Genomic DNA, 23,311 nt, shown 5'->3' with positions numbered 1-23,311 from the left:
CGCCACTGGTATCAGACCCACCGACCGTCCATGCCTCCGCTTTAAAGACGTCTGCAAACGCGACATGAAATCCTGTGACATTGATCACAAGTCGTGGGAGTCAGTTGCCAGCGTTCGCCAGAGCTGGCGGGCAGCCATAAAGACAGGGCTAAAACGTGGCGAGTCGAAAAGACTTAGTAGTTGGCAGGAAAAAAGACAGAGGCGCAAGGGGAGAGCCAACTGTGCAACAGCCCCGACAAACAAATTTCTCTGCAGCACCTGTGGAAGAGCCTGTCACTCTAGAATTGGCCTTTATAGCTACTCCAGGCGCTGCTTCACAAACCACTGACCACCTCCAGGCACGTATCCATTGTCTCTCGAGATAAGGAGGCCAAAGAAAGAAGAATGTTATCGTATTTATCATTTAAAGAACAAAAAAATTGCTTAGAGCTAAAAATTTAAATATTACAACTTTGAATATTAATCCAAGCTCTCCTGAGAAATCACGACAGGCAATATTGCCAAACTTTTGTGAAACAAATTTATTGCAAGAGCAACACAAAGCATCGCTGATTGGAACACCAATCTCCTGAGCCATGGACTGGGTGCTGTTCTCCCACATCTGGCCTCGTGCTACAAATCAAAGCCAGATATTACCCCCACTAAGCGTGGTGACATTGCAAACGCAGTCATGATTTCTTCATGAAATGGGCAATGTAGCTACAGATAGTAACCACAACCATTCTTCCCCCATCTTTAAAGTTTCAAGTGAAAAGGTCATCTCAGAATACTTTTGCATACCTTAAGGTAGCCAGTAACGGAAGTGGCACAATGCAGACCTGGGAGCAGAAAGCCCATAAACAAAAAGAAAAAGTTGAACTCCATAAAACTAAGGAAAGAAATAAGAATTAAGTGCACTCATTCAGACTGAGGAAATGTATACCAGGACTTCCATATTCCGCAAGATCTGTTTGCTTGTTTCCTTCTATGGGCCAACCTAAAAGTCCCTCTCTTGGTGCTAGAGGGCTTCTGTGAGTGGTCTGATGTATATCTCGCATAGCTCCTCCACAAACATGTGGGTTATGGATCAAATAGCAACCACCTTTGAAAAAAATCAACCGATAATTCTGTATTGCACCTGGTACGTTAACACAGTTGCAGGCTTGGTACCTGAGATTATGGATTAATTGTTGGAGCGAGGGCAGAGGATTCAGCTGCCACTTGCATATTGCCTGGACTTGTCCTTTAGTCCAGTTATATTGGATGCAGTCAAAGGTCAACACTTGCACCGGTAGCTCTCTTGCACCCACTATATTGTGTCTAGAGCTATCCTGTGGAAATACTATCGGACTTAGGAATGAAGCATTTAATGGATGTTGTTTTTGCCATGCATGGTTGCTTTTGGTAGCCATCCCATTTTGCTCAGTCTGTAAAGAGCAATTATGGAAGGGGGTTCAAATAGACAGAATTATATTGTGACGACCGAGGCAGGTGGAGTGCACTGTTAAATCAGTCCCACTTCTCCACAGGTCACAACATAGTTAATAACATTTTCCTACTTACTGAAACAGTCAATCAGATACACTATTTTCCCCAGAATAGATGACACTAACCAGGTTTCTTTACTGAAAAACAAAATTAACAGTTTATTATAAGACAAGTCTTAACTAGCAATGAAGTAAAAATATCACACAGATCAGTTTTTTTTTAAAATCCAACATTAAATTTTTAAAAGTCCCTTTCTACCTTAACCAAATTTTAATGTCCCTTTTTACCTTCACACACACACACACACACACACACACACACACACACACACACACACACACACACACACACACACATATACACCGGTTAACTGAAAAAAAATTTTGAAAAAAGGTTTTTAGATCAGAGCTCTGTTACAGACAAAAAGCACTCTGGTTAACTACTTGCTTGTTTTTGAAGGAAACAGCAAGTGAGATATGTTGTTCCAAACTGGCATACAGTTTAACTTCTGAGCACACGCAGACAGGTCAGTGAAATCTTGAGAACAGTTCTCTTCAGGCAGCGTTGAAAATTATTTTAGCAGGCTTTCTTGAAATAAAGGAAACAAGACGAATTGACACAGTGAACTTCACAGGGTCTTTTCTTGGGAGTTTCTGGAAAGCGAGCTGGATTGTGGTCTTCTGTCCTTTCTTGACTTTTTCTTCAGACTTGACTTTATCTCCTTCCAGAAGGTAAAACATACACGCACTGACTGACAACCAAAGAGCTTGTCAGTTCTTCTACCCTTCTAGGTGCTCTCTGTTACTACTGGGCTTGTCCAATCAAAGGAGCGTTTGTCACTTTTCTGCCCTTGTTACCAAGGTTTCCGCTCCATCTCCAACCTGAGCCATGTGACAACCAGCAACACTGTTGCCTATCCGGCTCCCTCAGTGTCCTCTTGATGGCTTCCTTTTAAAAAAAAACCTGCTCCAACATTTATTCAACTTAACCATAAATTCCTTCAAAAATATTTTTTTTTAACAAAAAACAGAATCACTTTCATAACAATATATTTCCTTCCATCTCTTTCAAGTCAAATTTATTCTTTTATAGTCTCCTTTTTAAAATTATTGCATACATGAAGCAGTGGAATGCAACAGTCAGAGTCCTTTTGTGTGCATTGGGTCTTTACTTGATGCTGGGAATCTGCATGGTTCTGTATTTCTCTTCCCCTCCCATCTCACTGTATAGGGTGAGCAAAGAGGTGCCTTGTGCCAACCCTACTCCACTTCTAACCATTCCTATCCTCTTTCAACCAACCAATAGTTAAGTTTTCTGCACCTTTCCTTGTCAATTACAGCACAATATTGTTTTTCTGAATTCATGCTGTTTTTAGCTTCATTGCTAATTGGCTTAATCTTGCCTCAGGTATTTTGCTGTTTGGATGTTTGTTCATTATTGGTATTTTGTTGCATACAGGACAATGGCTATCTTTTTTGTTACTTCGCTTTGGTTTTTCTCATGTGCTGCAGCTATTGATGGTTCATTTAGAAATTCCGAATAAATGGTTAAAATAAAACTGAGATAATAATACCTGCTAAATACTCTATTCACCATCAAAAAATGTTAAACAAATGTTAAATGTTAAATGAATCTAGAATGATACTATACTATACTTTACTATAACAGACAAGCATTGAAATATATATAAGTCCAAATGATTGCTGTTCCTACCTGAATGTAGAGGGAGGCCTGTTCTCAAGTGTACGGGAAGAAGTAGATGCAAAAAGTTTCCTCTGATCATCTTTAGGAGTAAATGGTCTTTGAGTCTTTAAAATTCTCAATGAAGAACGGGCCTCACTAATGATCTCAGCACTGGTCTTTGGTTGAGATGTCGAACCCCCAATCACAGTTGCAGCTTTTACAGTTCTTTTAGTCTTTGAAGACTGCATCTTTCCCATAACAGATGAACAGCCGCGGAAATTCTCCATGTGACATACACAATATACATATACGCTATCAAAAGAAAAAAGCACCAAACTTAAGAATCTATCCCTCAGTTGAAAAACTGAACATTTCACATCTACAATTATTAATAACCCTAGAATATTTGTTCCCTGATAATTTTGCAAGCAATAAAATGCTTAAAGCAAATTAAACCTTTTAATGTTCAACAACACAAATGTTCAAAGGAAAGAATTGTAATTAACCTGCCAATCCTACCTTATTATTGTTGGGTAAAAGGACTGAACTTCACAAGAGTAATTCATAATTTTTGATGCTGAAATATTTTTCTTTCAGCACTTGTGATCATGAACAAATTGGGATTAGTAAAATTAGCATCTGCTGAATTTTGCTTTTGTTTTAGCAAAATCTATATTCCTTAACTAACTGAAACCTTGGGCTGTGCAGAGCCCTTGGAGCACAAGGTAACAAATGAGCTGACAGCAGTTTCTAGGTAAACTAGGTGTAACTAGGTGTTTCAAGATGGCGCCTGGACAGTCAGTTCCCTAGGGAGTTCCTCACTGTGCAGCTCTATCCTTGGTCATCCTTTGCCCTCCTCTGCCACCACCCCTCCCCCATCCTGCCAAATCTCCTCTCTTCCAATGTTTAAATTCCCCTGGCTATTACAGTGTGTGCATTTTAGCCCTCACTACAAGTTAACTGCTAGTTTAAACCGCTATAAAGACGTCTGCAAACGCGACATGAAATCGTGTGACATTGATCACAAGTCGTGGGAGTCAGTTGCCAGCATTCGCCAGAGCTGGCGGGCAGCCATAAAGACAGGGCTAAATTGTGGCGAGTTGAAGAGACTTAGTAGTTGGCAGGAAAAAAGACAGAGGCGCAAGGGGAGAGCCAACTGTGCAACAGCCCCGACAAACAAATTTCTCTGCAGCACCTGTGGAAGAGCCTGTCACTCCAGAATTGGCCTTTATAGCCACTCCAGGCGCTGCTTCACAAACCACTGACCACCTCCAGGCGCGTATCCATTGTCTCTCGAGATAAGGAGGCCCAAAAGAAAGAAACTGCCACTGCCCATACCCAGACCATGTTCTTTGCTTTCGTCAGTGAACACTGGATCTTACCTTAAGTTTGGCTTCCAAATTCCTGGACTTCAAGACTATACTTCTACACTGGACTACACTCAGAGCTGCTGTGTCTCTGATCTGCTGCTTAAAATTTTAAAGTATCTTTAATCAGCTGGCAGCCCTTCCCCCACTGCTGCTGTTCCCTGCAGAGCCTGTAATTAGTCAACTGTTTTATTTAGCTGTAGCTACAGTCAGGTTCCTGACCAGAGATTCACTATCCTGGGACGGGGTACATTTCTCCCCCACTTCTGGATCTTATGGTGACCTCCAATTTCACCACCAAGCTTTTTTTCTGATTCTGCACACCTCCCAGATCTTCATTCTACAGAAACATCTCTATCTGTGCATCTTCCGTTACTCTACTCTACAAATAGCTTTTGGACGTCACTCTTGCTCCACACCAGTCACCAAACTTGGTCAACAGTTAGCTCCATGCTAACTTCACGTTACCTACATCAACTTTATCCATCTCACTTTAACTTTGGACTCCCTCCTATTGTCTCCTCTCTATCCCCCATTTACTACCAGTATATATGTATCCTAAAACGTGCTCCGCAACCAGGCGAATGTAACTTGAATTTTCCCTGCGTTTAGTCCCATGCGTGTTTTGGCTGCCCCTCTGGAATCGAGGCCATCATTTCTATTTCCGCTTTTTTTTTGCTACTCCTTTTCTACTTAGTCTTCCATTATCCCTCCTAGACCCCTCTCACCTGTTGTCATGCCTCCTTTCATTTCTCCCCTTTCGGGTACTTTGTCCTTCCAAATCCCTACCCCAAAACTACTGCACTCTTCGATCTTCCTACTCTGCTGTCAATGTTAAGATCTGATTCACTTTTAGATAAGCCTACAGCTTCCTTCTGTGCCTCCCTTGGCATACTCTGAAGGTCCCATCAAGGCACCTGTTGCTGCCTTTTTACAAGCAGCAACCCCAACTGTCCCATCCTACTTTCTTGCTGATCTTCTAACCCGAAAGCACCCACTGGGGGTTAACCTTGCCAATCTCCTTCCCATCCAACTCATCCTTTCCAGTGCTGACTTAGTAGCAGATCAGCTATCACCGCCCTTTCCCTTTCTCCCTCCAGAATGGCAGAGAGTGATCTGTTGAATGTGGAGGCTGGTGGGGTGGAAGGTGAGGACAATGCAAATCCTACTGTGATTCTGGGAGAGAGCTGAAGGGGGTGAGAGCAGAAGTGCAGGAAATGGAACAGATATGGTCGCAAACCCTGTCAATCACAGTGGGAAATCCTCAGTTCAGGAAAAAGTAATACATATAGGAAGGACTGGTGTGAAAGGTGGCATTGTCAGAACAAATATGATGGAGATGGAGAAGCTGGGAGAATGGAATAGGAAGTGGATGGGAGGAAGTGTAGTCAAGGTGGCTGTGGGCTTAGAGTGGATATTGGTCAATAGCTTATCCCCAGAAATGGCAACAAAGAAGTTGAGGAAGGGAAGGGAAGAGTAAGAGATGAACCATGTGAAGGCAAGGGAAGGGTGTAAATTGGAAGCAAAGTTGAAGAAATTTTCCAGTTTGGGACAAGAGCAGGAAACAGCACTGATAAAGTCATCAATGTACCAGAAAAATGGGGTGAGAGAAAGGATCTGAGTAGGATTGGAACAAAGAATGTTCCATAGAAACACAGAAATATTTATGGCATAGAAGGAGGCCATTCGGCCTGTTGTGCCCGTGCCAGTCGAAAAAAAGGTTTCTCCAGCTTAATCCCACCTTCCAGCTCTTGTTCATGACCCTGTAGGTTACAGCATCTCAAGTGGATATTCAAAGGTGTTCTGAACAGAATAAGGGTTTCTGCCTCCACCATCCTTTCAAGCAGTGAGTTCCAGACCCCCACCACCCTTTGGGAGAAAATATTACTCCTCTGCTCCCCTCTAATCCTACTACCAATTAGTTTAAATCTATGCCGCCTAGTTATTGACCTCTCTGCTAACAAAATTCGGTCCCGTCTATTCACTCCATCTAGGCCCCTTGTAATTTAATATACCTCAATTAAATCTCCCCACAGCCTGCTCTGCTCCAAAGAAAACAATTCAAGCCTATCTAGTCCACTTATCCCATAAAAAGGCAGGCACAGCTAGGACCCATATGGGTTCCCATAGAAACACCTTTTATTTGGAGGAAGAGAGTGTAATTAAATGAAAAGTTGTTCAATTTAAGAAAAAGTTCGGGCAGGCGGAGGATGCTGGTGGTGGTTGGGGACTGGTTGGGTCTTCATGCAAGGAAGATTCAGAGATCCCTCAGACTGTCCTGGTGGAGGACGGAAGTTTAGACAAATTGGATGCCCATGATGAAAAGGAGAAATTTGACGTGAGGAAACAGTTAAAAGTGGTGGAGGAGGTTGAAAAAGTAGGTGTAGATGTGCAGGGACAGGACAGGGAAAAAAAATACAGGAAACATGAATTGTCTGACAAGACAAATGATAAACGAAGGGAAAAGTTAGGAAGACATTTGGGCTGAAGAAACTAAGCTGTTCTTTTCATTTTTATCTAGCCTGGACATGTATAAAAGAGATCACAATGAACATTATAAAAACAGAACACATAACTACCTTAATCACACAAGAGATATATATCATTTAGCAGTTTTATCTTTGTTGAAGTTACTATAAGATCGGAATCAAGTTGGCACCATCCCTTCAAAACACTGGGAAAGGCAGAGATAGGAACATAAGAAATAGGAGCAGGAGTAGACCACACATCCCCTTGAAGCTGCTCTGCCATTCAAAATGATCATAGCCAATCTTCTGCCTCAACTCCACTTTCTCACCCACTCACCATATCCCTCGATTCACTGAGACACCAAATATCTATCTCAGCCCTAAATATACTCAATGATAGAGCATCTACTGCTCTCTGGGGTATGTTCACAAACCTCTGGGTGAAGAGATTCCTCATCTCGCTCCTAAATGATCGATCCCTTATCCTGAGGCTGCCCACATGTTCTAGATTCCCCAACCAGGGGAAACAACCTCACTATATTTACCCTGTTAGGTCATTTCAGAATCTTGTATGTTTCAATGAGATTCTCATTCTTCCAAACTCCAGAGAGTATAGGCCCCATTTACTCAACATCTCATCATAAGACAACCCTCAACCCAGGAACCAGTCTAGTGAACCTTTGATGTACCACTTCCAAGGCAAGTATATTCTTTGATAGATATCCTTCCTGTACATAGTACTCCAGTGGTCTCACCAAAACCAATACAATTGTAGCAAAGCTTCCTTCTTGTACACCAATCCCATTGCAATAAAGGCCAAAAATGCCGTTTTCCTTCCTAACTGCTTGCTGTACCTTCATGCTAACTTTATGTTCCTTGTACCAGTACATCCAAGTCTCTCTGAACATCAACGTCTCGACGTTTAATGCTTTTTAAAATATATTCTGCTTTCTATTTTTACTACCTACCTGGAGGAAGTTGGGAGCAGCAACGGTAGACCTGTGAGGAACCTAGCACTGGGAGAGGATAAAAGAGACACCCAGGCTTGGAGCCTTCTACATACCTGGAGAGAGTCGGGAGCAGCGGCAGACCTGCATGGAGACAAGTACCTCAATGTACCAGAGTTTGAAAAAGAGAGGGAAAAAAAAAAATCAAACCGTGACATCACAGGAAAGAAGTCAGTTGATTGGCTGGTGAGTACTTGCTGCTTAGGAACTCAGTCTAAATAACCTGGAGTTTAAAAACTTTAAAAATATTAAGTATTAATCACAAGTAACAAGTGGGTAGCTGATGAGTCTTATCTTTTATTTTTAAATAAGGTTTATTACTAAAGGTGAGGTTATTACTACTATTGTTAACGTTTTAGTATTGGTAGAGTATATTAATAGTGGTTAGGTAGATTAGTATTGGTAAAGTTTAGTATCAGCAGTAGTAAGGTTATTATTACTATTGGCAGGGTAAATTAGTAGCAGGGTTTAGCTGTCTGTACCAAGGTTTATTATCAAACAGATAGAGGAATGGCAGGGCTGCTCCAACCTCAGGAGTGCAGATCCTGTGCTATCTGGGAACTCCAGGACACTTCTAGGGTCCTGGATAACCATATGTGCAGGAAGTGCCGTCAGTTGCAGCAGCTTGAGCTCCAGGTTGTGGAGCTTGAGCAGCAGCTGGCATCACTGCGGCGCATCTGTGAGGATGAGAGCTTCGTGGATAGCACATTTATAGATGTGGTCACCCCACAGCTTAAGAGCATGTGGGCAGAGAGGGAATGGGTGACCACCAGACAGTCAAGAGGAAACAGGCAGGTAGTGCAGAAAACCCCTGAGTGCATCTCACTCTCCAACAGGTATTTAGTTCTGAATACTGAGGAAAATAATGGTTCATCTGGCAAGTGCAGCCAGAGCTAAGGCCATGGTACCACGGGTGGCTCAGCTGCACGGGGAGGGGTGGTACACAAGGAAGCCTGGAAGAGCGATAGTGATAGGAGATTTGATAGTCAGGGGAACAGACAGGCGTTTCTGTGGCTGCAGACATGAATTCAGGATGGTATGTTGCCTCCCTGGTGCCAGGGTCAAGGATGTCACTGAATGGCTGCAGAGCACTCCACCAACGACATAGGTAGGAAGAGGGATGTGGGCCTGCAGAAAGATTTTAATGAGCTAGGTAAGAAATTAGCAAGCAGAACCTCAAAAGTAATAATCTCCGGATTACTCCCAGTGCCCCGTGCAAGTGAGGTTAGAAATAGGAGGATAGTGCAGATGAATGCCTGGCTGGAAGGATGGTGCAGGAGGGAGGGCTTTAGATTCCTGGGACACTGGGATCAGTTCTGGAGAAGGTGGGACCTGTACAGGCCGTACAGGTTGCACCTGAACAGAGCTGGGACAAACTTCCTTGCAGGGCCATTTGCTAGTGCTATTGGGGAGGGTTTAAACTAACTTGGCAGGGGTGTGGGAACCAGGAGAAAATATCAAAGGAATACCAAGGTGCACAGAATACTGGTACTGAGCAAAGAGATAGGATTAATTAATGACCTAATAGTTAAGGCGCCCCTAGGTAGCAGCGATCATAATATAATTGAATTTTACATTCAGTTTGAGGGAGAAGAGTGGGTCCAAGACTAGTATTTTAAACTTAAATAAGGGCAATTATGAGGGCATGAAAGTAGAGCTAGCTAAAGTGAACTGGCAAATCAGGTTAAGGGATAGGTCAATAGAGATGCAGTGGCAGACATTTAAGGGGATATTTCAGAATACATACATTTCAATGAGAAAGAAAAATTCCAAAGGTGGGACCCGCCATCTGTGGTTAACTAAAACGGTTAAAGATAGTATCAAACTTAAAGAAAAAGCCTATAATTGCGCAAAGATGGGAGGCAGGTCAGAAGATTGGACAGAATATAAAAAACGGCAAAGAATGACTAAAAGGTTGATAATGAAGGTAAAATTAGGGTACGAAAGCGAGCTAGAAATATAAAGACAGATAGTAAGAGTTTCTACAGATACTTTAAAAAGAAAAGAGTTAACAAAGTCAGCGTTGGTCCTACAGAAAGCGAGTCTGGGGAATTAATAATGGATAATAAGGAGATGAATTGAACAGATACTTTGCATCGGTCTTCACTATTGAGGATACAAGTAACATCCCAGTATTCACTGTAAGTCAGGAAATGGAAGGGAGGGAGGAACTCAAGAAAATAACAATCACCAGAGAAGTGGTACTGAACAAATTGTTGGAGCTGCGGGCTGAAAAGTCCCCAGGTCCTGCTGGATTTTATCCTAGGGTGTTGAAAGAAGTGGCGATTGAGATAGTTGATGCGCTATTTTTAATTTTCCAAAATTCCCTAGATTCGGGGAAGGTTCCGTTAGATTGGAAAATAGCGAATGTAACTCCTTTATTCAAAAAGGGAGGGAGACAGAAAGCAGGAAATTACAGGCCAGTTAGCTTAACATTAGTCTTGGGGAAAATGTTCGAAGCTATTATTAAAGACCTTATAGCAGGGCATTTAGAAAAATTCAAGGTAATTAGGCAGAGTCAACATGGTTTTGTGAAAGGGAAATCATGTTGAACAAATTTATTGGAGTTCTTTGAGGGAGTTACATGTGCTGTGGATAAAGGGGAACCGGTGGATGGTATTGTATTAGATTTCCAGAAGGCATTTGATAAGGTGCCACATCAAAGGTTATTGCAGAAAATAAAAGCTCATAATGTAGGGGGTAACATATTGGCATGGATAGAAGATTGACTAGCTAACAGGAAACAGAGAGTAGGTATAAATGGGTCATTTTCTGGTTGGCAAGATGTGGTGTGCCACAGGGATCTGTGCTGAAGCCTCAACTTTTTATGATTTATATAAATGACTTAGATAAAGGGACCATAGGTATGCTTGATACAGATAGGTTAAGTGAACAGGCAAAGACCTGGTAAATGGAGTACAATGCAGGAAAGTGTGAAGTTGTTCATTTTGGCAGGAAGAATAAAAAAGAAGCATATTATCTAAATAGTGAGAGATTGCAGAGGTCTGAGATGCAGAGGGATCTGGGTGTCCTAGTGCATGAATCACAAAAGGTTAGTAAGCAGGTACAGCACGTAATTAGGAAAGCTGATAGAATATTATCGTTTATCGCAAGGGGAACTGAATACAAAAGTAGGGAGGTTATGCTTCAGCTGCTATACAGGGCACCAGTGAGACCACATCTGGAATACTGTGTACAGTACTGGTCTCCTTATTTAAGGAAGGATGTAAATGCGTTTGAGGCAGTAGAGAGAAGGTTTACTTGACTAATACCTGGAATGGACGGGCTGTCTTATGAGGAAAGATTGGACAGGCTCGGCTTGTATCCGCTGGAATTCAGAAGAGCAAGAGGCAACCTGATTGAAACATAAAAGATCCTGACAGGTCTTGACAGGGTGGATGTGGAAAGGATGCTTCCCCTTGTGGGAGAATCTAGAACTAGGGGGTCACTGTTTAACTATAAGTGGTCGCCCATTGAAGACAGAGAGGAGGAGAAATCTTTTCTCTCAAGAGAGCCGTGAGGCTTTGGAATTCTCTTCCTCAAAAGGCGGTGGAAGCAGAGTCTTTGAATATTTTTAAGGCAGAGGTAGATAGATTCTTGATAAGCAAGGGGGTGGAAGATTATTGGGGGTAGGTGAAAATGTGGAGTAATCAGTTAAGTCATGAACTTATTGAATGGCAGAGCAGGCTTGAAGGGCCGAGTGGCCTACTCCTGTTCCTAATTCGTATGTTTGTATAGTGGGAGAGATAGATAGTACCAGAGAAGAGAATAGTAAGTTATTAGGTTTGGTCAAGGAGAAAGTGATAAAGTCTAAATCAGGGCTAATGTGCATGTATGTGAATGCACGGAGTGCTGTTAATAAGATTGGCGAGTTACAGGCCTCGATTGACATGTGGTAATATGATGTTGGGGCTATAACAGAGACCTGGCTCAAAGAAAAGCAAGACTGGGTATTGAATATTCCTGGATACAAGGTGTTCAGGAAAGATAGGAAAGGGAAAAAAGGGGAAGGGGTGGCAGTATTGATTAAGGAGAGCATTGCTGGAGAAAAAGGATGTCCCAGAGGGGTCAAGGACAGAATCTATTTGGCTCGAGCTAAGAAACAAAAAATGTGCTGCGACATTGCTCAATGTTGTCTACAGGCCACCAAATAATAGGAAGGACATAGAGGAACAAATTTGCAAGGAAATTACAGAGAGGTGCAAAAATTAGAGGATAGTTATAATGGGGGACTTTAATTATTCGAACATAGACTGGGATGGTAGTAGTGTAAAGGGCAGAGAGGGGCAATAGTTCCTAGAGTGTGTTCAGGAAAATTTTCTACAGCAGTATGTTTCTAGTCCAACGAGAAAGGAGGCACTGCTGGACCTGGTTGTTGGGAATGAGGTGGGCCAAGTGGATCAAGTATCAGTGGGAGAGCATTTAGAGGCCAGTGATCATTGTATCAAAAGGTTTAGGCTGACTATGGGAAAGGACCAAGAACAATCTAGAGTGAGAAAACTGGGGGAAAGCCAACTTCAGTGGGGTAAGAACGGAGCTGCGGTGAATAAATTGGAGTAAGAGGTTGGCAGGAAAAATGGTAGCTGAACAATGGGCTACCTTCAAAGAAGAGACAGTTCGGGCGCAGTATGTTCCCCCAAAGGGGAAAGGTAGGATAAACAAATCCAGAGCTCCCTGGATGACAAAAGAGGTAGAGATTAAGATCAAGAAGAAAAAGTGTGCTTATGATAGAAGCCAGGTAGAAAATACTATTGAGAACCAGGCTGAATACAGAAGGCCCAGATGGGAAGTGGAAAAGGAAATAAGAGAAGGAAAGAGAGAGCATGAAAAGAGACTAGCAGCTAACATTAAAAGGAATTCCAAAGTTTCTACAGACATATAAATAGTAAAAGGGTGGTAAAAGGAGGCGTTGGACCAATTAGAGACCATAAAGGGGATTTACACATGGAGGCAGAGGGCATAGCTGAGGTATTAAATAAATACTTTGCATCTGTCTTTACCAAGGAAGAAGATGCAACCCAGGCAATGATGAAAGAGGAGGTAATTCGGACACTAGGAGGATTTAAAATTGATAAGGAGGACGTACTGTATAGGCTGCCTGTAGTTAAAGTGGATAAGAACCCAGGGCCAGATGAGATGTATCCAAGGATACTGAGGGAAGTGAGGGTGAAAATCATGGAGACACTGGCCATCATTTTTCAGCCATCCTTAGATTTGGGGGTGGTGCCAGAGAACTGGAGAATTGCAAACATTACACCCTTTTCAAAAAAGGATGTAAAGATAAGCCCAGCAACTACAGGCCAGTCAGTTTAACTTCAGTGATGGGGAAACCTCTGTAAAAATAATTCGGGACAAAATTAATAGTCACATGGACAAATACAGGCTAATTAGAGAAAGCCATCATGGATTTCTTAAGGGAAAATCATGTTTAACTAAATTGCTGGAGTTTTTTTGAGGAGTTTACAGAAAGGGTTGATGAGATGTACATGGACCTCCAAAAGGCGTTTGATACAGTGCCACACAACAGACTTGTGAGCAAAGTTATAGCTCATGGAATAAAAGGGATGGTAGCAACATGGATACAGAATTGGCAGAGTAACAGGAAACAAAGAGTAGTGGTTAAAGGATATTTTTCAGACTTCAGGTTTGTTGTGGAGTTTCCCCAGGGTCAGTGTTGGGGCCTTTGCTTTTCCTGATATATATTAATGACCTCTACCTTGGTGTACAGGACACAGTTTCAAAGTTTGCAGTGATACGAAACTTGGAAGCATTGTGAACTGTGAGGAGGATAGTGTAGAACTGCAAAAGGAAATAGACAAGTTGGTGGAATGGGCGGACAAGTGGCATTTTGGTAGGAAGAACATGGAGACACAATATAGAATAAAGGGTACAATTCCAAAGGGGGTGCAGGAGCAGAGGGACCTGGGTGTAAATGTGCTTAAGTCATTGAAGGTGGCAGGATAAGCTGAGAGAGCGGTTAATAAATCATACAGTGTCCTGGGCTTTATTAATAGGGGCATAGAGTACAAGAGCAAGGAAATTATTTTGAATTTATACAAGACACTAGTTCGGCCTCAGCTGGAGTTCTGGACACCACACTTTAGGAAAGATGTGAGGGCTTTGGACAGTGTACAGAATAGATTCACAAGAATGGTTCCAGGGATGAGGAACTTCAGTTATGAAGACAGATTGGAGGGGTTGGGACTGTTCTCCTTGAAGAGAAGGTTGAGAGGTGATTTGATAGAGGTATTCAAAATCATGAGGGGTCTGGACAGAGCAGATAGGGAGAAACTGTTCCCACACATGAACGGATCAAGAATGAGAGGGCACAGATTTAAAGTAATGGGTAACAGAAGCAAAAATGACATGAGGAAAACCTTTTTCACGCAGCAAGCAGTTAAGGTCTGCCTGAGATTGTGGTGGAGGCAGGATCAATTGAAGCTTTCAAAAGGGAATTAGACTGTTATATGAAAAGGAACAATGTACAGGGCTATGTGTAGAAAGCAGGGGAATGGCAATAAGTGAAATGGTCTTTTGGAGAGCCGATGTGGACACAACAGGCTGAATGGCCTTCTGCGCTGTAACAATTCTGTGATACGACTAAAGTGAATCACACTTTCACACATTATATGTCATCTGCCACATTGCTACCCAGTCACTTGCGTCCTCCTCACAGCTTACATTCACACTTAGCGTTATATCGTGTATCAGGATAGCTGGCTCATCACATCTATCCCACAAGTAGCCTAGAAGTACTCCAATTAAGGCATTATTCCTCTAAATAGTAAATAAGCACCTACTTGTTCACTCTTCTACAACCACTCTAAATTAATACAAAATGCCACTACAATTTTACTTTCTTAGAGAAACGGAGCTGAATAGCTGCAAAGTTTTATCTTCAATTGTTTAATCAACTTTTGTATATATTTTTGCATTAATTAGCAATTACTTATGAAACTGCTAACAACTTTTATTTTTAAACGAACAGTACTGTAAAATGTCTCCAGTGTTTCTGTTTCGACTAGGTTTTGAAAGCTGTCTTTTCAGAGTTAAGCTACGAAGAAACCTGAACAATAAAACTGAGCAGCAAACAACATGTGTCTCCCGTTTGCACTAAACAGCTAGTGGTTGTGGTACATGTCGGTGCCAATGACATAGGTAGAAAAGGGGATGAGGTCCTGCAAGATGAATTTAAGGAGTTAGGAGCTAAATTAAAAAGCAGGACCTCAAAGGTAGTAATCCCAGGATTACTTCCTGTGCCATGTGTTAGTGAGTATAGGAACAAGAGAATAGACCAGATGAATGTGTGGCTGGAGAAATGGTGCAGGAGGGAGGTATTTAGATTCCTGGGACATCGGGACCGGTTCTGGGGAAGGAGGGACCTGTACAAGCAGAATGGGTTACACCCAGGCAGGACAGGAACCAATGTCCTCGCAGGGGCGTTTGCTAGTGCTGTTGGGGAGGATTTAAACTAGAATGGCAGGGGGATGGGAACCTAAGCGGGGAGACTGAGGGGGAGGAAACAAGGATAGAAACGAAAGACAGGAAACAAGAAGGCATAGAAAAGGCACAGAAATTAAGGGCAAGAAACAAATAGGGCCATAGTGCGAAATAATGCTAAGATGACTAAGAATGTTAAAAAAACAAGCCTAAAGGCATTGTGTCTCAATGCGTGGAGTATTAGCAATAAGGTAGGCGAATTAACTGCGCAAATAGATGTAAATGGATACGATATAGTTGCAATTACGGAGACATGGCTGCAGGGTGACCAAGGATGGGAACTGAACATCCAAGGGTATTCAATATTTAGGAAGGACAGGCAAAAAAGGAAAGGAGGTGGAATAGTGTTGTTAGTAAAGGAGGAAATTAATACAATAGTGAGGAAGGATACAGAATCCTGATTTGGAATCTGTATGGGTGGAGCTAAGAAATACCAAGGGGCAGAAAACGTGGGTGGGAGTTGTATATAGACCCCCAAACAGCAGTAGTGATGTAGAGGAAGGAATTAAACAAGAAATTAGAGACACATGCAATAAGTGTGCAACTGTAATTATGGGTGACCTTCATCTACATATAAATTGGGCAAACCAAATTAGCAATAATACTGTACAGGAGGAATTCCTGGAGTGTGTACACGATGGTTTTTTGGACCGATATGTTGTGGAACCAACTAGAGAACAGGCCATCCTAGACTGGGTATTGTGTAATGTGAAAGGATTAGTTAACAATCTAGTTGTGCGGGGTCCCTTGGGGAAGAGCGACCATAACATGATAGAATTCTTCATTAAGATGGAGAGTGAGAGAGTTGATTCGTAGACTAGGGTTCTGAATCTAAATAAAGGAAACTATGAAGGTATGAGGCACAAGTTGGCTATGATAGATTGAGGAACATTACTTAAAGGGTTGACAGTGGATAGGCAATGGCTAGCATTTAAAGAGCGCATGGATGAATCACAACAATTGTTCATTCCTGTCTGGCGCAAAAAGAAAATAGGAAGGGTGGCTCAACCATGGCTTACAAAAGAAATTATGGATAGTATTAGATCCAAGGAGGAGAAATATAAAATGGCCAGAACAAGCAGCAAACTTGAGGATCGGGAGCAGTTTAGAATTCAGCAAAGGAGGACAAAGGGATTGATTAAGAAGGGGAAAATAGAGTATGAGAGTAAGCTTGCAGAGAACATAAAAACTGACTGTAAAAGCTTCTATAGATATGTGAAGAGAGAAAGATTAGTGAAGACAAATGTGGGTCCCTTACAGTCAGAAATGGGGGAATTTATAATGGGGAATAAAGAAATGGCAGACTAATTAAATACATACTTTGGTTCTGTCTTCACAAAGGAGGACGCAAATTACCTCCCAGAAACGTTGGGGAACATAAGGTCAAGTGAGAAGGAGGAACTGTATGAAATCAGTATTATTAGGGAAATGGTGTTAGGGAAATTGATGGGATTGAAGGCTGATAAATCACCAGGGCCTGATAATCTACATCCCAGAGTACTTAAGGAAGTTGCCCTAGAAATAGTAGATGCATTGCTGGTCATTTTTCAAAACTCTATAGACTCTGGAACAGTTCCAACGGATTGGAGACTAGCTAATGTAACCCCACTATTTAAAAAGGAGGTAGAGAGAAAACAAGGAATTATAGACCTGTTAACCAGACATCAGCAGTGGGGAAAATGCTAGAGTCCATTATAAAAGATGTAATAGCAGAGCACTTGGAAAACAATAACATGATCGGACAAAGTCAACATGGATTTACGAAAGGGAAATCATGCTTGACAAATCTACTGGAAATTTTTGAGGATGTAACCAGTAGAATAGATAAGGGAGAACCAGTGGATGTGATGTATTTGGACTTTCAGAAGGCTTTCGATAAGGTCCCACATAAGAGATTAACGTGCAAAATTAAAGCATGTGGGATTGGGGGTAAGGTACTGGCATGGATAGAGAACTGGTTGGCAGACAGGAAACAAAGAGTAGGAATAAACGGGTCTTTTTCCGAGTGGCAGGCAGTGACTAGTGGGTACCGCAGGGATCAGTGCTAGGAGCCCAGCTATTCACAATATATATTGACATAGATGAGGGAATTAAATGTAATATATCCAAGATTGCGGACGACACAAAGCTGGGTGGGATTGTGAGCTGTGAGGAGGATGCAGAGAAGCTCCAGTGTGATTTGGACAGGTTGAGTGAGTGGGCAAATTCATGGCAGATGCAGTATAATGTGGATAAATGTGAGGTTATCCACTTTGGTGGCAAAAACAGAAAGGCAGATTATCTGAACGGCGATAGATTCGGAAAGGGGGAGGTGCAGCGAGACCTGAGTGTCCTGCTGCACCAGTCACAGAAAGTAAGCATGCAGGTGCAGCAGGCAGTTAAGAAGGCAAATGGTATGTTGGCCCTCAGCGAGAGGATTCAAATACAGGAGCAATGTCTTGCTGCAATTATACAAGGTCTTGGTGAGACCGCATCTGGAGTATTGTGAAGAAGTTCTGAAGAAGGGTCACTGACCTGAAACATTAACTCTGCTTCTCTCTCCACAGATGCTGCCAGACCTGCTGAGTATTTCTCGCATTTCTTGTTTTTATTTCAGATTTCCAGCATCTGCAGTATTTTGCTTTTATTCTGGAGTAGTGTGTGCAGTTTTGGTCTCCTTATCTGTGGAAGGATGTCCTTACTATAGAGGGAGTGCAGCAAAGGTTCACCAGACTGCTTCCTGGGATGGCAGGACTGACTTATGAAGAGAGATTAGGTCAATTAGGCTTGTATTCGCTAGTTTAGAAGGAGAGGGGATCTCATAGAAACCTACAAAATTCTAACAGGACAGACTAGGTGCAGGAAGGATATTCCTGATGGCGGGGGAGTCCAGGACCAGGGGTCACAGGGTAAGAATAAGGGTTAAGCCATTTAGGACTGACATGAGGAGAGATTTCTTCACCCAGAGAGTGGTGAACCTGTGGAATTCTCTACCACAGAAAGCAGTTGAGGCCAAATCATTAAATATATTCAAGAGTTATAGTTCTTAGGGCTAAAGGGATCAAGGGATAAGGCGAGAAAGCGAGAACAGGGTACTGAGTTTGGATGATCAGCCATGATCGTACTGAATGGCGGTGTAGGCCGAATGGCCTACTCCTGCTTCTATGTTTCTATGTTTCTAATGAGAAACAGGTCCCGTTCTATTGCGATGAAGTTCACGTCATTTCTGGTCTGTTTCGATGACAACTGCAGCCATTGTTTACCTCACTCACTCCTCCCGGCATTCACGGCGCCCCGTTTCCATGGTGACCGTACACAGTCAGCAGGCAGCTCCGCTCCACACAGACAAACGGTAAGAAACCCACAGCCCCAGGCTTCCCAACCTAAACCCTCCGGCCTTTCCAGATATGAACAAACTCACACTCACTGATGGCTGGAACACAATTTAAATGCAAGGGTATTCTCAATGTGATCGGGGACGCAAGGATTTCCTCACCGTACACCCAGCCCAACTTACCAAATTTGAGCTTCAGAGTTTCTGCGAAACTGGAACTTCCAAAGTCCAAGACTCGAAACTTTCCATTGTGCCCAGGTTTGCAATTAAACCGGCTGTGTTACTTTTTTATTCTTAATTATGAGGGTTGGGTTTTCTTGCACTAACTGTCGCGCGGCGAACACTCAGAAGCAGTGGCGAACAGGCGCCGCTGCGCATGCGCAGCCGGGTCCAGTGATGTCATGGCGCGCGGGGCGGTGTAAGGGCACGTGCCAGGTGTGACGTCAGGTACTTTGCTCTTCCTTTCCCTCCTCGGCAACATTACTTTAATGAGTGTGGAAGATTGAGGGATGATCTGATCGAGCTCTTTAAGTTGTTAAAGGATTCAATCGGATACATACCAGTTATTTCCAGTGATGGAATCAAGGGGATATAGCCTTAAACCTCGAGCCAGGCCATTCATCAAAGAAGCACTTATTTAACAAGAGGTAGGAGAAACCTGGAATTCTTTCCCCCAAAAGACCATGGATACTGGGACAACCTGTGCTTTCAAGTGTGAGATGGATATATTTTTATTAGGTAGGGGTATCACGGGATATGGAACAAAGCGATAAATGGGGGTTGAGTTACAGATCAGCCATAAAGAACAAAGAACAAAGAAAATTACAGGACAGGAACAGGCCCTTCGGCCCTCCAAGCCTGCGCCGATCCAAATCCTCTATCTAAACCTATCGCCTATTTTCTAAGGGTCTGTATCTCTTTACTTCCTGCCCATTCATGTATCTGTCTAGATACATCTTAAAAGACGCTATCGTGCCTGCGTCTACCACCTCCGCTGGTAATGCGTTCCATGCACCCACCACCCTCTGCGTAAAGAACTTTCCACGCATATCCCCCCTAAACTTTTCCCCTTTCACTTTGAACTCGTGTCCCCTTGTAATTGAATCCCCCACTCTGGGGAAAAAGCTTCTTGCTATCCACCCTGTCTATACCTCTCATGATTTTGTACACCTCAATCAGGTCCCCCCTCAACCTCCGTCTTTCTAATGAAAATAATCCTAATCTACTCAACCTCTCTTCATAGCTAGCGCCCTCCATACCAGGCAACATCCTGGTGAATCTCCTCTGCACCCTCTCCAAAGCATACACATCGTTTTGGTAATGTGGCGACCAAAACTGCACGCAATATTCCAAATGTGGCCGAACCAAAGTCCTATACAACTGTAACATGACCTGCCAACTCTTGTACTCAATACCCCGTCCGATGAAGGAAAGCATGCCGTATGCCTTCTTGACCACTCTATTGACCTGCGTTGCCACCTTCAGGGAACAATGGACCTGAACACCCAAATCTCTCTGTACATCAATTTTCCCCAGGACTTTTCCATTTACTGTATAGTTCACTCTTGAATTGGATCTTCCAAAATGCATCACCTCGCATTTGCCCTGATTGAACTCCATCTGCCATTTCTCTGCCCAACTCTCCAGTCTATCTATATTCTGCTGTATTCTCTGACAGTCCCCTTCACTATCTGCTACTCCACCAATCTTAGTGTCGTCTGCAAACTTGCTAATCAGACCACCTATACTTTCCTCCAAATCATTTATGTATATCACAAACAACAGTGGAACACTACTGGTCACACGTCTCCATTTTGAGAAACTCCCTTCCACTGCTACTCTCTGTCTCCTGTTGCCCAGCCAGTTCTTTATCCATCTAGCTAGTACACCTTGGACCCCATGCGCCTTCACTTTCTCCATCAGCCTACCATGGGGAACCTTATCAAACGCCTTACTGAAGTCCATGTATACGACATCTACAGCCCTTCCCTCATCAATCAACTTTGTCACTTCCTCAAAGAATTCTATTAAGTTGGTAAGACATGACCTTCCCTGCACAAAAACATGTTGCCTATCACTGATAAGCCCATTTTCTTCCAGATGGGAATAGATCCTATCCCTCAGTATCTTCTCCAGCAGCTTCCCTACCACTGACGTCAGGCTCACCGGTCTCTATCTACCTGGATTTTCCCTGCTACCCTTCTTAAACAAGGGGACAACATTAGCAATTCTCCAGTCCTCCGGGACCTCACCCATGTTTAAGGATGTTGCAAAGATATCTGTTAAGGCCCCAACTATTTCCTCTCGCTTCCCACAGTAACCTGGGATAGATCCCATCCGGACCTGGGGACTTGTCCACCTTAATGCCTTTTAGAATACCCAACACTTCCTCCCTCCTTATGCCGACTTGACCTAGAGTAATCAAACATCTGTCCCTAACCTCAACATCCGTCATGTCCCTCTCCTCGGTGAATACCGATGCAAAGTACTTGTTTAGAATCACCCATTTTCTCTGACTCCACGCATAACTTTCCTCCTTTGTCCTTGAGTGGGCCAATCCTTTCTCTAGTTACCCTCTTGCTCCTTATATATGAATAAAAGGCTTTGGGATTTTCCTTAACCCTGTTTGCTAAAGATATTTCATGACCCCTTTTAGCCCTCTTAATTCCTCGTTTCAGATTGCGCCGACAATCCCGATATTCTTTCAAAGCTTCGTCTTTCTTCAGCCGCCTAGACCTTATGTGTGCTTCCTTTTTCCTCTTAGCTAGTCTCACAATTTCACCTGTCATCCATGGTTCCCTAATCTTGCCATTTCTACCCCTCATTTTCACAGGAACATGTCTCTCCTGAACGCCAATCAACCTCTCTTTAAAAGCCTCCCACATATCAAAAGTGGATTTACCGTCAAACAGCTGCTCCCAATCTACATTCCCCAGCTCCTGCCGAATTTTGGTATAGTTGGCCTTCCCCCAATTTAGCACTCTTCCTTTAGGACCACTCTCGTCTTTGTCCATGAGTATTCTAAAACTTACGGAATTGTGATCACTATTCCCAAAGTAGTCCCCTACTGAAACATCAACCACCTGGCCCGGCTCATTTCCCAACACCAGGTCCAGTATGGCCCCTTCCCGAGTTGGACTATTTACATACTGCTCTAGAAAACCCTCCTGGATGCTCCTTACAAATTCTGCTCCATCTAGACCTCTAACATTAAGTGAATCCCAGTCAATGTTGGGAAAATTAAAATCTCCTATCACCACCACCCTGTTGCTCCTACAGCTTTTCATAATCTGTTTACATATTTGTACCTCTATCTCACACTCGCTGTTGGGAGGCCTGTAGTACAGCCCCAACATTGTTACCGCACCCTTCCTATTTCTGAGTTCTGCCCATATTGCCTCACAGCTCGAGTCCTCCATAGTGCCTTCCTTCAGCACAGCTGTGATATCCTCTTTGACCAGTAATGCAACTCCTCCACCCCTTTTACCTCCCTCTCTATCCCGCCTGAAGCATCGGTATCCTGGGATATTTAGTTGCCAATCATGCCCTTCCCTTAACCAAGTCTCAGTAATAGCAATAACATCATACTCCCAGGTACTAATCCAAGCCCTAAGTTCATCTGCCTTACCTACTACACTTCTTGCATTAAAACAAATACACCTCAGACCACCAGTCCCTTTGCTTTCATCATCTGCTCCCTGCCTACTCTTTCCCTTAGTCACGCTGACTTCATTATCTAGTTCCTTACAGGCTTTAGTTACTACATCCTTACTCTCCACTGACCTCATTTGGTTCCCATCCCCCTGCCACATTAGTTTAAACCCTCCCCAACAGCGTTAGCAAAAGCACCCCCAAGGACATTGGTTCCAGTCCGGCCCAGGTGTAGACCGTCCAATTTGTAATAGTCCCACCTCCCCCAGAACCGGTCCCAATGTCCCAAAAATCTGAACCCCTCCCTCCTGCACCATCTCTCAAGCCACGCATTCATCCTGACTATTCTTTCATTTCTACTCTGACTATCACGTGGCACTGGTAGCAATCCTGAGATTACTACCTCTGAGGTCCTACTTTTTAACTTGGCTCCTAACTCCCTAAATTCTGCTTGTAGGACCTCATCCTGTTTTTTACCTATATCATTGGTGCCTATGTGCACAACGACAACTGGCTGTTCACCCTCCCCCTTCAGAATGTTCTGCAGCCGATCTGAGACATCCCTGACCCGTGCACCTGGGAGGCAACATACCATTCGGGAGTCTCGTTTTCGACCACAGAACCGCCTATCTACTCCCCTTGCAATCGAATCCCCTATGACTATCGCCCTTCCACTCTTTTTCCCGCCCTTCTGAACAGCAGAGCCAGCCACGGTGCCATGAACCTGGCTACTGCTGCCTTCCCCTGGTGAGCCATCTCCCTCAACAGTATCCAAAACGGTATACCTGTTGTGGAGGGAGATGACCGCAAGGGACACCTGCGCTGTCTTCCTGCTCTTTCTCTGCCTTTTGGTCA

At 43.2% G+C, this 23,311-nt stretch overlaps 1 protein-coding gene and 1 long non-coding RNA gene across 5 annotated transcripts in view; one reads left to right on the top strand and one right to left on the bottom strand.

Annotated features, from left to right (window-relative positions):
* Nucleotides 1-23,311, bottom strand: part of armc2 (armadillo repeat containing 2) — a 208,848-nt gene that overhangs the window by 184,905 nt on the left and 632 nt on the right. For 2 of the 4 annotated variants that reach the window (XM_068027168.1, XM_068027171.1), the window contains exons 1-2: nt 18,989-19,152; nt 3,181-3,462 (exon numbers count right to left, since the gene is read on the bottom strand). In XM_068027168.1, coding sequence (XP_067883269.1) covers nt 3,181-3,437 — 257 coding nt within the window. In that variant the 5' untranslated portion in view covers nt 3,438-3,462; nt 18,989-19,152. Of the gene's footprint in view, nt 1-3,180; nt 3,463-18,006; nt 18,075-18,988; nt 19,153-23,311 lie in introns of those variants that run through there. The other 2 variants (XM_068027170.1, XM_068027169.1) reach the window with 2 other exon arrangements.
* LOC137363269 (uncharacterized) overlaps nt 19,293-23,311 on the top strand; it is a 69,923-nt gene continuing 65,904 nt past the window's right edge. The window contains exon 1 of the long non-coding RNA XR_010972747.1: nt 19,293-19,452. This is a non-coding gene — a long non-coding RNA (uncharacterized lncRNA). The remainder of the gene's footprint in view (nt 19,453-23,311) is intronic.

This window comes from Heterodontus francisci, chromosome 3 (genome assembly GCF_036365525.1).
Source record: "Heterodontus francisci isolate sHetFra1 chromosome 3, sHetFra1.hap1, whole genome shotgun sequence".
NCBI lineage: Eukaryota > Metazoa > Chordata > Chondrichthyes > Heterodontiformes > Heterodontidae > Heterodontus > Heterodontus francisci.
This window is presented reverse-complemented; position numbering and strand designations above follow the sequence as displayed.